The sequence below is a fragment of the Notothenia rossii genome (genome assembly GCF_949606895.1).
Source record: "Notothenia rossii genome assembly, chromosome: 8".
Taxonomy (NCBI): domain Eukaryota; kingdom Metazoa; phylum Chordata; class Actinopteri; order Perciformes; family Nototheniidae; genus Notothenia; species Notothenia rossii.
Window position 1 is genome coordinate 31854273 of NC_136906.1, and position 16596 is coordinate 31870868.

Consider the following 16596-nt stretch of genomic DNA (forward strand, 5'->3'; position numbering starts at 1 on the left):
TCCAACCAGTTCAGAGTGGTGTGTGGGTGCAGGTTTGAGTGTAGGGTTTTAAGGGGGGGGGGGAATGAGAATCTGTAAGGATGCAGAGAAAAACGTACCTTGAAGTCTTAGCAGGCCGGGAATGCAGGTCAAAGGAGGATGTTGGAGCGCCTGGGTTCAGTACGACCAGAAACACTCCCCAAACATCCAACTGGGTTATGAAGCTGCATCAGACTTCCACTTCTTCCATTTTCTGGAGTTCAGTGTCTCCTCTCCTACACAGCTCACAGCTGTGACTTACTTGTCTAATTAGCTTCCTCCAGCTCTCATGCGTGACTTGCTTAGCCACTCCCCATCGGATCAGGGAGGAGATTGTTGTTTTTATTTTCCCCTCCTGCTACACCTCCATTAGACTCTTGTTTACTTCCCGAACATAGTGATATCACTATGTTACACTGGCGTTTCGATTGGCTAGCACTTCAACACATCATAAATGATAGGCTAAGGGGCGGAACATATCTAAGCAGTTGACCAATTACAACAGAGCCGGCCAGCTAACCAATCAGAGCAGACTGGGCTCTGGTTTCAGACAGAGGGTGAAAGAGGTGCTGCAGCACAGGCAGTATGAGAAAAAGAAAGAGCTTTTTGAACATTAAAGTATGAAGTGATGTCACAGAGGCACATCATAATTATAAACCTGAAAATGAGCAGAATAGGGTTTGTTTAAGTGACATTAATGGCATATTTTGTTAATTATAATTATTACCAATTATTTTAAGATTTCTGAGATTAATATTTGTTATTTTTTACTAGCTTCTCTACATCCAGCAATTATAAAGCTGATGTTTTTATAACAAATGTTAAATGATTGTTGCTTTAATAATCCAACAACAGTGAAACTGAAGCTGTTGCAGAAAAGTACATATTTTGTCTTCAGTGACTGAAACGGTTTCTATATTTAAAAAGTTGAACAGAAAAGTTTTTATTCATGATAGCAAAAAAATATTTTTAAATTTTCATTTGAAAAGCAAAGTAGAGTTTTTTCTTTACAACAGCGCTCTTCTGTGGTACAAAACTGAAATGACATTTCAAACAGGAAACAGAATAAACAGAAGCAATGTGATGCATTCAGGGAGCAGAATATAGATCGGGATAAATGACCTTTCAGGCGGTCCGGTTACTGTTTTTTTCCCTTTTTGTGTTCATGTTATATACAAGCTGCAAAAATCTGCTTTCTGTCTATGGGACTTCTGAATGCAGCGTGGAAGAAGTCATTTCTGCAGGCGAGCAAACGTCTGAATTTACCCAGAATGCATCAGGAGAAATGTCGGGATCAGAATACAAGATATCAGTCACGGGGCGTTCATGGGACAGCTGCACATTTATGACAAGGAAAAGTCCTGCAGGTTCTGTAGTGTATGGGGCGGACGACTCACGCTGTGTCCACACCAAACCAGATTACACTGCTTTCTGGTTCATAATGACTATTTTCTTAAACTAATCAATGAATCTTGTTTTTGTGTTTGCTTTTATGAAATGTTTGTTATTGTATACTTTATTTGGGTTGTTGAAAAGTGCTTTATAAATTAAATGGTTTTTTTTCCTGATCAACGTCAATGCAAAGACGCGTCTGCCTATTCGAAGGAGAAGTGCGTGACGTTAAATTAGAAATAAAGGAAAGATTATTGTCATTGTTAAATGCGGTGGAGTTTATATCATTTTAGAGATGCACATTATACATAGAAATATATTTAAGGGATGCCAGGGTGAGGAACATTGGCCACCGGATAACTTACGCTGTACTTACAGTAGACATTTAGCAAGAAAAATATATACTTTTTACTTTGCACGTCCTCCACACAAGAAAATACCAACATTTTACTGACTATCCGTTTCTCTTTTAGCATTTGGTTACACCTAGATACTGCCATGGTCTTGTCAGTAAACTCTCCCTGATTTTCTCTTTACTGTAGCCCTGACGCTTTACAAAGTTCAGTTTTTTGGTTATTCACGTGGGCCTTGAACACCTCAGCGATTATTCACCAAATGGGTTTTATTCCTGAGTAATGTAATTACTGTTTATCCAGGAAACACCGGGTAAATACTTTGGCATGCCTAATATCTCTATGTATAAACAATAACATCGCAGCCGTATTTAGAGGTTATTTTAGGCAGCTAACGTGTTAGCATAGCCACGATCAAACTCCATTGAGAAAACAAGCATTTCAAAAGCAGTTTGGTCCTGCATTGAGTTAGATTCTTTACAAATAGCCATCATGATGGAGTAACTCAGTAAAGCAAGTTAGCGGAAATGATGCAATGGTTGGTGTGAACACAGAGAGGAGGAGGTGTCTGCAGGTTGGGTCAGGTGATGGGTGGGGCATCAGGCAATGGTGGACAGGGTTTCAGACATAAGTGGGCGGGGCTTCAGGCGGCAGATAGGCAGGCCTGCCGGACGCTCTGCGCCCAGGTGTTCAGCAGCTCCGTCACAGAGTGTTTGTCGGGGAGCTGCAGCAGTTTGGACGTCATGTTTCTGTGCACCGTCTTCAGGAAGTTGTTGGCGTCTGGAGGAGCACAGGGTCATGTGATCAACAACACATGTTTCTGTTATTCAAGTAGAAAATGATAAGCATCTCAGTTTATAGAGAGATCTGAAGATGAAGAAATACACGTAAAATGACGGCATAAACAGAGTTTGTCACAGACAAACATCATATCATTTGATGTTAATACATAATCATGATCAGAATATTATAATGAATGAGAATTAAGGTTTAATGTTGCTCAACCAGCAAGCTGTTGTTCCACTTTAAAATATTTGCTTTGATAATATTAGCTTTCCTTCAAACAACTGAATTTATTCAACCCACAAAAACATCACTTTATGATCATGATAATGTTCTAATGAACTTTATCCTTATTCAAATTTAATTTTTAAGCAAGAATGAATCATATAGTTACTTAGGGCAGCTACATGCTAATTCTAACTAGCTCCCTATTATTATTTGTTTTCTCTTTCCTGTAGTGCAGGCCTATTCAACTGGCGGCCCGCGGGCCAGATGCGGCCCAGAACCAACTCCCGAGTGGCCCAGCCTCCCGTAGCCAAATTCCTACACTAGTACAGACCATGAACGCAACACTCCGCATTGCATAGAAACCACCAAACCACAACGCAGCACGTTTTTTGAAAGTTCATCTAGTGGTACTAGTAACGGTGGTCCTATGATAGCAACTCTAAAACATGTCTCTCTCAACTCTGAAGCGTAAACAGAGACAAAACGGTCATTTATCTTGTGGAGCAGATCCAAGTCAAGCTGGACCTTTTCGCGACCGACTTGAGCACGGGTCGGATGCTGCATTTTCCGACGCTCCCCAAACACATCACATCTCCGGCACAAATCACGGATGGGATGACAGATTTCATTGCGAGGTTGAAAGAGAAATTTGCCGATCGATTGGATGGACTTGCTCTGCCCACAGAGGTGATGCGCTTTGCCAGAGACCCCTTCACTGTTGCCATAGAGGGGGACGTATCAACAAGAGCAAAGGAAGTGGTCCCCTGCATCGACAAGGGGAAATATACACTGGAACTTATTGACATGCAGCGCACTAACGGGCCAGCAAAGCTTTGGAGTGATGTCAACAAACAGCAGTTCCCTAACGTTCAGAAAGTAGCGATCTGTGTGCTCAGTATCTTTGGATCAACATACACATGTGAATCAAGCTTTTCACACATTAACTCAATCAAAAGTAGCACTCGCTGCTCCCTGACTGACAGCACTCTTCACCAATGTTTTAGGATTGACATCCTATGAGCCAAAAATCACTGCTCTTGTTCAAAACATGAAAAACAAAAAAAATGTCCCTTCTCCCATTGAGAAAGTCAGCGATGACAAATCACAAATGAGGTGATAGTAAGCACCTAGTTTACTATAGTAGACGTGTAGTGTAGTATTCATTCATATAGTTACCCGTATCCCTTGTTATGGGTTTGTGCACTGAAGGGTTTGACAGTTCTTTCTGTATTCATTTAAATGCACTTTGTAATGTGTCTGAGTCAAATGTGACCAAAACGTATGATTTTTTTGTTATTACTTGAAAGTGAAAAAATAGTATTGCTTTGTGTTGCATTGGAGCTCTTTAGCTGTTTTTTTTTTATGTGAGGACATTTATTAAGACTGCTTTTATTGTATTCAGTAAATGCACTTTTGGATGTGCCTGGTTCAAAAAACATAACCTGAATATTTGACTTCTAAAGCAAACAAATGTAACGTTACAACTGTGCACTTTTTTTCAGATTCTGTTAAATTAATGCTAATTTGTTGTGTTTTATGCACTTTTTGACCTACCTTTGTTAGATGAACAATGAATAAAAATGGGATGTTATTCATCGCAGTAATATGTGTTGGTTTAAAATGTGTCACTACCCGCTTTTTACAGGGCGCTGAATGTCTGGCCCAGCTGAATTTTGTAGTTATAAAATCTGGCCCAACTGAATGTGTAGTTGAATAGCCCTGCTGTAGTGTGTTATTTAGGTTTCTCTGCATGTGAATGGTGTGCTCTCCAGAGGGAGTTTACTCTCTCTTCCTTCCCCCCCCCGCCTGCCACCATTAGACTCCTTTGTTTACTTCCGGAACATAGTGACATCACTATGTAACACTTGTGCTTCTATTGGCTAGTGCTCCAACCAGGGTAGGATTTTCACGGCGGCCATGACGGGCCATCGACGTTGTTGCCCCTCGGTCTGGCCGCTAAGCCCCGAAAATAATTCTATGTCCTACGGCCACCATGGCCTTTGTGCCCCTCACACTGTTAAAATCTCGAAGTTGCTTTAAAATCGTCAGAGCAGTGGTCTGGTCTCTGAACTGCATTATGCTGCGTTCACACCGGAAGCTCTAATCGCTCTAGTCCAGGGGTTCTCAAACTTTTTGTTTATGCGGACCACTATTTATTATCAAGGATTTTCGCGGACCACCTCATATGCAAACCGTAAAAATAAGTATATATATATATAAACGTAGTGTTAAAACGCCAATATTTTTTTATAGTTAATTATAGACAATCAAAAGTCAATTAAAGCCTATCTGATAGTTTTGTCGCACGTGTGACCGGTGTCTGTCTGCGTTGTGTATGTTTCTCAACTTCTTTCTTTCTTTTGGTCCTTGACCATATATTCAAATCTGTAGCATACAATCATAGAACACAACAGCTGCATCAGCGAACATGAACTGCAGCTCCAGCTCTTTCAACATCCGATATCGCAGGAAAAATACGCATTACACAACGTTTACAATATCAAAGGAACTTAATAAAATGACAGCCTACCTGTAGCATACAATCAGAGAACACTGAATATAAAATTCATTTTGAAATGCTCCAGATTTCTGAGGTCTCAAGGTTGGCAAGTATGCTCATGGACCACACCCACCTCTTCTTTTGAAAAACTGGGTGACATACTGTTGCCCTTTAGTCCCTCTCTCTTGTCTTTCTCTTCTTTCTTGAAAGCCTGACTTTGTTAGTCGTTGAGACATGGTACACACGTAAGTACTAGCATCCCTCCTCACATGCTCTCACTCTCTGCTGCTAGAAAGTGCTGGCGGTGGTGCACTGGGTGTACAGAGGCTTTGGATAATTAACTTTTGGAAGAAAATAAGTTAAATGAATCGTAAGTTTAGTGAGTACATTATCAATATAACGTTCTATTAATGTTAATTATTGATGAATGATGAAAGGTTACTTAAACATTTTTTTCTTAATGTTCTAAAATTGTTTTGGCCCCTGTCAGTCACGGGTCCTTATATATATATATACAACTCAAAATGTTTCTTCGGGTCAATGCGACTGATTTCGATAGAGCAAGTCACATATGAGGTGGTCCCCGAAAATCCTTGATAATAAAAAGTGGATTTTATTTAGATTTTGGATTTTTCCACGGACCACCTGCAGTACCACACCTGTCAGCTGTGTTTACTGTTGTCATTCAAACAGGACGCGCTGGAGAGGGGGTGGGGCCATCTCCATGTAAATGCTGTGGTAAAAACCAACTACAACGAAATGAACATATTTTACCGTAATTTAATTGTAATACACGTTTCAAAATGATGCCGAAGTAACTAAATACTGATAACTGTTAGTAAAAACCATGAATTAATGCTTTGACAAGTCTGCAGACAGACAGCAGGAGAAAAACCTTTCAAAATGCGTGTTTTCTGAATGGAGATCGGATCGATCAGGCTAAACTAACCTTGTAGCTGCTCCGTCCAAACTCACAACATGATACAGAAACAGATACAACAGCGACTGTATTCGCCATGACACAGACAGTCTGTGTTTTGTACATGTTTAACTTTTGTCCAGTTTCTGAACAGATATGAGGAGCTGTGATCTCTGTTTGCTAACTGCTGATGTTTTCTGATTCAACGTCAGTGACAGCAGGCTGAGATCCTCACCGCTGATTGGCTACCACGAGAACGCGTCACGCAAATTTGATTCGACCCTCGAGTTGAAAAAATGTACTCTTGTACACACACACACACACGTTTGCATTTCAAAGTATTGCTTGTTCGTACAGTTCAATGTTTGAGCTTCATTGTGCACTGCTGAATGATTTATGTGCAGAGTTTGACCCTTGAAGGCTGTTTCTTCTGCTCTGAAATTGAATATATTTGTTAAGTATTAATAGATTTTTAGATTTTATGATTTGATTTCACCAAACACTAATTATTAAAAGTAGAGTATTTCATTTTATATACTGCAATACTAAGGAGGCATAAGCCTATATGATGATATAATGTTTGACATTATTCATATAAAAAAAGTGATTTGTTTTCCATGTCATTGGTGTGTTTTTCTTATCAGAAAGTGAAGTTATTTATTTGTAAGCTCCAAATCCTAATTTTTACCTCAATGGCCTTTGTGCCCTGGCATGTGGCCTTTGCGCCCTGAAAAAATGTGTGACACCAAAGGCCAAATGGCCTTGCCTCTAAAATGACGAAATTCCAAGCCTGGCTCCAACAAATTGTAAAGAGGCGGAACAGCTCTAAGCGGTTGACCAATCACAACATTAATGCTGATCTCCCAATATCATATTTCTATTAAATATATGTCAATCAGTTTTTTAAAACTTCAAAGATTGTTGATGTGAAATATTTGCATGCTAGTATTGCAGATTGTTGTCATGGCCTTGGGCCTTTTCTGACTTTTCACAGCATTTAACCATCAAGTATCTACAAAATAACCGTAGCATACATTCAGGACGAAGAACAACAAGATGATGGTGTATTATTATTTTAGCTGAAGCAAACATGTATTGCTGTGAGCAGTTTCAGAGACTTTGCATTTAATACCTGATTAACATAAACCGCTTATTTTTCATCTTTGATTTGTCACAGTACCCCTGATTAAATAAGAGGTGCTCTCACCGTAACGGTCCCCGTCATCGGCCCAGTATGGACTCTGGTCGGGATAATCTGCAGGAACGCTGAGCTGCAGAGGAGGAACGCTGGGAAGGTTTTTATCATCTGAGAACGAACACACACACACACACACACACACACACACACACACACACACACACACACACACACACACACACACACACACACACACACACACACACACACACACACACACACACACACACACACACACACACACACACACACACACACACACACACACACACACACACACACACACACACACACACACACACACACACACACACACACACACACACACACACAATTAGAACATCCTGCAAGCCCAGGGTTTCCCAGCAAAATTGCTTCTTTAAAGAGCAACTTGCAGGTTTTTTTTTTTACTACATTTATGCTTAACCTTGCCTGAATTACAATTAAAAAAGTTAATGCAGGGTTTGATATGTTTTACAAGACATAAGGGCTGGAATTCAGAGGGAAAGGAGCAATTTTGAGCTCTGCTACTAAAAACTGTTTTTTTTTTAACGTCATACGTCAAACGCGTCATATTACGTCACATGGGGGAGCAACTTTCTCGGACTCCTTCTCTGCCCAATCCGCGGTAGTAGTTTGTAGTTGGTTTGAGCGGTTGTGATTTAGTGAGCTGCTATTTTTTCGGTAATTTTACATTGCATTTCACCACTTGTAATCATGATCCAGCCTGTCAGGACATCGAGTCCACAGTTTCCCTAACAGGAAAAGGACCGGATCTAGCTTTCGTTCCTGGGTGCGTTGTGCGAGGTGCATCCACCTCCCTGCAGCACATACTCTCCACAGCTGAGGCCTATCAAACAAAACGTTTATCAGGAAACCGTATTACATCTCTCTCTCCCCCCCCCCTTCACTCCTCTCTCTCTCTCTTTCTCTCTCTCTACCCCCTTCGCTCCTCTCTCTCACCCCTCCGGTACACGGCACCGTAAGACGTAGTGTGGAGTTGCATTAGGTAACGCTGTGGTGGCTGTACTGCTCCAGCCGTCTCCTTTGTGTTTGTTTGTTTCCCCCTGTCTGTGTTGTTAAGTACCAGCCGTATCTCGTGTCTCCCCTCCGGTACACAGCACCGTAGTGTGGAGTTGAGTTAGGTAACGCGAGATACGGCTGATACTTGCGCATTCGATTCTGTTATGGATCAGTATCAACAGTCCTGCCAGTAACTAGGCTTGGGCGGTATGACGGTATGACGGTATACCAGGGTATTGTGAAATACCGTCGGTATGATTTTCAATACCGTGACGTCACAGACTGTGCGCCAAATCATAGATGCGTTTCATTCTATTACACTGACACGGAGTTTTGACGGACGACATTGGTTGTAATGCACAGCACGCGCCAGCAGAGGGCAGGGGAGGGCAGTCCTTCTTTCCCGCTCTCAGAGCTCAGCACAGAGCTGAGCTGAGCAAGATGGCGGCAGCATTTGCCGGCCCCGAACTCGGACAACTAGTAAAAAAGAAAAATGCCTCTGCGCCTGTTTGGGACTATTTTGGGTTTACTCGTCGCCAGTGACTTCATCCAGCACAACGAGAGACGGAGGCACTTCTTTGGGAATGTTTAAGACGGGGTGAGTGAGTGTTGAAATTTTTTAATCCTATGCAACTGGTTGATGGTTTTGTAGTCGAGGTCGGACGGTTTTAAAAACGAAAGCATTTACGTGCTAAACATTCACGCGAGTAATCCAATGAATCCAATGGAAATAAGGTTTTTAACACATGCACGGAATAATATTGCCAAACTAGTTAGTGAATATAGCAAACTTTATTCAATAAGTGTTAGAAATTAAAATCAATGTTTTAATGGGGAAATGTAGTTTAAACATGCCGTCAGTTTTAATGCTCTTTTATACTGAAAAACCAGAAATTCTTGTGCACAAGCAGTTAAGCTTTTATTCTGAAAATCCTTCATCTACGCATGTAGCATGTGGCTAATATACGATTTCCTAAAGAGGTGAATTTAGTAGCGAAATTATATGGAGTGGTGCAAACCGAAGCCTACTGATTTAACACTACAACTATAGATGTCGAGATACTACCATGCTGAATATTAAATGAAGGTACAGTTTATTTGAATACATTATTGTTTACAGACGAGAGGAGCATGTGACAACATCCGGAATGACCGGAAACCAAACGAGCCGAGAAGTATTTTTTAGAGTATTGATTACAGCGTTTAGAATGTGTTAAATGAAAAGTGATGAAAGAGAATATGAGGAGAAAAGGCGTGTTGAGCATATATTGGATGTGAAAGGAGCCAATCCTCTGTTTAAATGCAACAACGGACATTGGAGACGAGGCGAGCCGGCAGGCGGGGAGGAGCCAGCAGAGGATATATAACAGCACCGCAGGAGAAATCCAACTCTTGGCTTCCCTAACGAGGAGCGGATCACAGCTGTTTGTCTGACTGAACAATATCATGCTTGTGACCAACCCGCGCCTTTTTTAATTAAAGTACCCAATTGAACTTTCACAGAGACTCCATTTAGTCTCCTTTTAAAGCTTCTCTCCTGGTCGGGAGAATAACGAACACAGTTTACATAAGTCAAGTATTTACTCCCGGAAAATCTTTATGTATGATGATATATTGTTAACTTAGCTCACTATGGAAACAACGTCGGACATCTACAAACGCGTCCTGTATCCGATCTCAAAATGTGCCATTTGCACAATGTGTCATGTATGCAGCCCTTGTTTTGCACTTGCGCGCACGTCGCGGCACTTTGCGAGCGTCTACCGGCTCGGGCTGCATTTTACACCGAACATATAATATACCGTTCGAAACAAAATTTTGGGGGAGAAATTACCCCTTAAATTGGGACTGATACCGTCATATACCGTATACCACGGTATGATGTCAGCAAGGTATGACGGTATGAAAAAAATGATACCGCCCATGCCTACCAGTAACGTTACTATATTATAAATGCTACTTTAGTTATAGCCTGATATATGATAGCTAACTTTACAATGTTGTGATGTGACCGACGTTAGCTAACAGCTGTCTGTAGCTAACGCCGGTCACTCACCAAGACAGCTGCCCTGTTCTCCACTGGTTCTTCTCACACCACAGCTCCATTTCTCTCCAATGGCCGTTATTTCGTCTAATCCTTGGCTGCTCCTGGTCTCTTGGAAGCCTAGCAGGCTCATAATTATAATCATATGCATTCGAATATATATTTTCAACCTCTTCAAAACTAGCATTGTGATCCATGTTTATTCATACGTTAGACCGGCCGCTCCCCCCCATGTGACGTCACACGCGGGAGGTCACGTGCGGAGGCTTTTTTATGCGGAAGTAAAAATGTCTTACTAAAACGAAGCCAGATGTCACTGTAGTGTATATTTCTGTATATTTTTTTGAAAATCTAGTGTATTCATCATTTTCCTACACATGTATTCACTGGTGTCTCTAACCTGCAAGTTGCTCTTTAAAGCTTTTGCTCCCATCCAGAATACTTGCCAAGAGTGTGAACCTGGAAATGTTGTACCCCAAAGTTTTATGTTAGAAATGTATAGTATTGGTCAGCAGCACATAGATATACACACTATTTTCACACATACATGAAAATATATCTAATATGTATATATGACCTAGACTTGGGGGGTATGACGGTATTACGGTATATCAGGGTATTTCGAAATCCCGTCGGTATGATTTTCAATACCGTGACGTCATAGACTGTGCACCAAATCACAGATGCGTTTCATTCTATTACACTGACACAGAGTTTTGACAGGGACGACATTGGTTGTAATGCACAGCACGCGCCAGCAGAGGGCAGGGGAGGGCAGTCCGTATTTCCCGCTCTCAGAGCTCAGCACACGCAGAACTGGTTGTCTACACACAGGAGGACGCAATCGATACGGGGGAAAATCCGCTTCAGTTGTGGAAAGTAAATGAGACACGTTTACCGTTGCTGTCCATGGTGGCCCGCAAATACCTCTGCATATGTGCGTCAAGTGCAGCGTCTGAGCGTATTTTCAGCACCCCAGGGAACACGGTGAAACCACAACGCGCACAAATAAAGCCAGACAAAGTAAATATGCTTGTCTTTTTAGCAAAGAACCTAGATTGAGGTCCGCGAGATAGATGCGCCAAATGTGAAATTGATTTGCCTTTTCATATTCGGCTACAAACCACATGCCTGCTTGTAGGCTGACATTTTTTGTTGAAGTTATTCAGCCTTTTTATCAGGCGGCGGCCGACGGGCCAAGTTAAGCTGTCCTTATAGCCTAAATTATTTACAGTTGTAGCCTAGTTTATTCCCCTTATTTTCATTCTCCGTTGAGAACATTTATGCCATTGATTTATTGTTTTCATATTAGGCTACAAACCGCCCTATTTATAGGCTAAGGGGATTTCATTTTTAATCAGGGCCTAAGTTTAAGTTATTCAACCTTTTTTATTTGTATAGTTAGGCGGGCCCTATTTTTCTATCTTGCTTGTTCAGCCAAAAGTGCCGTTTGTACTATTTTGCCATTATTAATAGGCAAGTAATTTTCATTCTCCGTTGAGAACATTTGAACATGTGTGTGCATGTGTGTAAATAAACAGGGTATATGCAGAAATCCTGAGGTCAAATTTAATACCTTTTAAGACCTTTTTTAAGACCCTTTCTATACATTTTAAGACCTCATCGCAACTTTGAGTTCTAACCGGTTACATTGGCAACACACTTTACTATATTGATTGTAAGATAGCACAACTAAACAGAGTGCAGACAGACTACTGAAGCCTCCTCTGCACATAAACTTCAACCTCTCTGTGAAGGTCAGGTTTAATGCAGTATGCTGCTTTTTTTGCTTCTGTAGACTCTGTGCTCTTTCATTCCAGTAAAACTCCTCAGAAACCATTAGAAACCAGTATTTGACCAATAAACAAAACAATTGACAAAACTTTGAACTATGAAATATATTAAACTTTGGTGAGCTTCAGCGGGGTAATGCCATATAGGAGCTCCCTCACAAATACCCAGGGGTTAAATTGGGCTGGGGCTGTCCGGGGCTAAGCCCTGGCACATAGGACGATGCTCTGACGTCATCACCCTCACACATTTGTCATATGTTTACAAAAAACGATATATATGTTAAGACTTTTCTCGTTCTTAATATAGACTATATTAGGGTCGATATGTGTTGACTTTACTTTAAAATAGCAGATCTCTGTGACCGGATATAGTTTGGCTTAGACCCCGGTCCCACGAGGACGCATACGGTAAAACGCAAACGCAAAAAGGTCTTCCGTTCACACGCATTCGATTCATTAATGTGTCCGTTCACACTAGACCGCTGGAAATGCTGTAGTACATATGCCAGGCCTGTAAGTGGCGCAGCTGCCGCCACAAAATACACCAAAAGCAGCGAAGAAAACCCCGGAGCATGGTTGCCATGGTTACCCTTCTGTTTATTCTCCTCGGTGGACAGGGTGTTCTCCTGCTGTATATTTCTCAGGTAGTCCACCAGCAGATGAAAAACACCCACCTCTCCGCCACTTCCAAGGGACGATGGAACCGTGCGGCAGAGTTTCCGTTAAAAAAAATGTTCCGCCGGTCAACATGTCCATTAAAGTTTAAATCTTCCGTACAAAATTAGAAAAGTGCCGATCAGAGGTCTTCTTTGTTATTTATTGAGCTTTAAAACAAATTGATAACGACTGTTCTCTGTATAATAATATTTAATAAACGGTGCCTGCCTCTCTTTTCCTCCCCCTCTTCTGATAGCCCAGCAGCAGCAGGAGACGTGGGGAGAGGGAGGCAGGTTATTTCATCGTTATCAGAAAATTATCATATAGGGCTTACACACGGAGCCGTTGGACCCCCAGAGCGTTGCGTATGTCGGTCTACCCACCTTGGGACCCCCCCCCCCACAGAGCGGAGTAAGGCAACGAAACTTAAAATAAGAAGCAGCATTTTACGGCGCGCTATGCATGGGGCCACCTTGAGGGGGTTTCCCGACATGTCGTTTCAGTAAATTAAAAGGTGTTTCATGTTGTCGTTGCTGTGGGACTTCTTAATACCTTGGAAAATGCCGTTTAATACTTTTTAATAGCCTTAATTTTCGCTAAATTGATTTATCAACTTTTAATACTTTTTAAGACCCCGCGAACACCCTGACAAAGTTATCTGAAACATATAGAAGTTGCAACTGTGTTTTATTGATCGAAAAATTTGAAGAATTTATTACAACGGGGAAAAAATTAAAAATGAAACAAATTTATTACAACAGGGATGACTTAAGACCTATATTATGTACACTGTGCATTAGCCTACCATATACGATATGGCATATCCAATATCTTTTTTTTAAATTCTTTACGTATGATGATATATTGTTAACTTAGCTCAAAATTGAAACAATGTCGGACATCTACAAACGCGTTCTGTATCCGATCTCAAAATGTGCCATTTGCACAATGTGTCATGTATGCAGCCCTTGTTTTGCACTTGCGCGCACATCGCGGCACTTTGCGAGCGTCTACCGGCTCGGGCTGCATTTTACACCGAACATATAATATACTGTTCGGAACATCTATTTGCCGCCGTTCGAACGCCACCTCACTCAAGTCGACCCAAGTCATACCGTCATATACCGTATACCACGGTATGATGTCAGCAAGGTATGACGGTATGAAAAAAATGATACCGCCCAAGCCTAATATGACTCAATATGTATACATGTTCATTTGAATGAATTTCTTATTCTATAGTTACTTAACTGTATATAATTGTATTTGTATCTTTGATTTTATCTTGAATTGTATGAATCTGTGTGAATCTGTGCTGTCCTGTTTGTCATTCTTACCCTGTTGCTGTTAAACTACTGAATTTCCCGACAGGGATTAATAAAGGTCCATCTTATTTTATCTTATCAAAACTGCCGGATGCTAACTTGCATATGTTGGGCAATTTGCACTATTAGCATTAGTTGCAACAATTAGCATATGCAGACAATAGCTAAAAAATGGCTTGGCTGATTTGGACAGTTTTGGTGTGGTTTTGTATGTATATTGAGTATCCATTACTGATATTTATAGGATCAAATATGCAGTTCTGAGTCCCCTAGAAGTTAACCCAAAATTAATCAAAATCATCACACTCATTTCTTAGCTATTGTCTTCATATGCTAACTAATGCTACTTATGCCAATTGTGCAAATTGCCCAACATATGCAAGTTAGCATCTGGCAATTTATATGAGCAGGGGACCCTATACATTTCTATCAGTAAACGTTGGGGTACTCAACATTTGCTGGCAGACAGACTACTGACCCAGTTTGCAGACGAGGTGCACGGTGCCGTTGTTGCTGCAGAAGGCGGGATCCAGGTTGACGAGGAACTTGACGTCGAGCCGGGCCACCTCCCCCTGCAGGATGTTGGGGATGGTCTGCCGCTCGTCCTCCTCGTGCTTCCTCTTCCTGCCTGTCACGTTGGGACCCCTGAGGACCAGAAACACAACCTTCCTTTACTTTAACTTTTTATGCAACTCTTAAATCTTTCTTCAACCCTGTCTTTTTATGCGCTGTCAATCGATCAAACTTTAATCGTGTTCATAACAAAATATTAGGTTATTTACAAAGGTCCATTTTATGTACTTCTATTCACTACAATTTAGAGGTAAATGGTGTACTTTTACTGCATTACATGTATTTAATACCTTTAGTTTCTTCACAGATGTGGATGAATGATGTGAAACCTAATCAAGTGTTAAATCAGACTTTAGTTCCACCTGGAGTAAATTCAAAAGCTACCCTGCAGTATACAAAGTCATTCAAACTAACTGCACCTGTACCAGCTTTGAGAAAACTTTCATTATCAATCATTATAAAACATATCATATATATAATTCTGAAATGGACCAATCTGCACAATTACTACTTTTAGTACTACTTCTTGTCATTTATCATGATTAATACCTTGATTCATAATCACATTAGTGCATACATCTAGAATAAAAATTTTAAAAAATCATACTTCCGTTTCTGTTTTCTATTATTTGTATTTTTAGATATTTGAATGAGTCACTTTTCTCAACTTTCGGACATTTCTAATTCTATATTTTTTTTTATTCAGTTAAACTTTTATATATGTCTTGTATTAAAATTCAAATATGCCAATCGTCTAATTAATCATTAGTATACTGAATATAATGACTGTGGGTAAAGGCAAAAAGCAGAACAGTCTGAGATTAGAAAATGACATGTAAACAGCTTTTAAAACCAGGACAAAAATACATATTTGTAATGTGAGGATATCCAAAATCCTCACATGGTGTCTAGTCTCTTTTCACAATATTAATATTATATCTAAATATAGCCCAGGACTAGTAAAAAGCATTACAAATTATGTTTTAAATACCACTTAAACACCAGAGTCTCTGTTAATCCAGATTACTCAGTTGTCTATTAATTATACTGTAGAGAAGTACTCCAGTGTTTTATTTGTATGTGACCTGAACTTGAATGTACTGCAGAGTGGGGGGGACACACATACGTGATGGGGGGGCCGTGGATCGCGGTCATGGCGGGGGCGAAGGTTCGGTACAGCGAGTGGTTGAAGACCGGCGAGCGGATGTTGGCCATGACGGCATCCAGAAGCGGCTGACACAGGTACTGCTGCTTGGTGGGCACAGGGGGGGGGGTGGGGGGGTAGGCTGAAACGATAGGCACACACTGAGACTGCAGCCACAATACATCCACAAAACGTTCAATGTTAACAAGGTACCAGGGTGGATTAACAAACAGTTAGTAACAGAGCGTAGTGCAGGGGCGTCCAAACTATGGCCCGTTGTTGAGCAGATTCCAAACGTATAATGGAATATGGCCCACACCTGAAAGTTGGGATCGTCTTATATTTTACCTCTTTTAAAAAAAAATATATATATATATATATATACAGGGATGCACATAAGTGGTACGCAGGTACGCATGCGCGGCAACAATCTGAAATGCGTACCGTCACTTGTGTCACAAAGCGCATTTGCGTACCGACGTACTTGTGAAGCTTTCCAGAAGGCGGTTAGAGTCGGTTTCCGTGTGCACAGACAGGGGCTGCTGTTAACGTTGGTCGGTCTGTCCAGCACTGCGCTAAAACAGCTGATCACAACGTTCACACGCTCTGTGGTCACGAAGCTCTGCACTCCACTACCCCCCCCCAC

General features: G+C 41.1%; 1 protein-coding gene across 1 annotated transcript in view; it reads right to left on the reverse strand.

Moving 5' to 3' along the window:
• Positions 1-936: 936 nt before the first annotated feature.
• med15 (mediator complex subunit 15) overlaps positions 937-16596 on the reverse strand; it is a 66729-nt gene continuing 51069 nt past the window's right edge. Inside the window, 5 exon segments of the mRNA XM_079642326.1 lie at positions 937-2543; positions 7401-7499; positions 14712-14878; positions 15933-16078; positions 16081-16092. Coding sequence (XP_079498452.1) covers positions 2407-2543; positions 7401-7499; positions 14712-14878; positions 15933-16078; positions 16081-16092 — 561 coding nt within the window. The 3' untranslated portion in view covers positions 937-2406.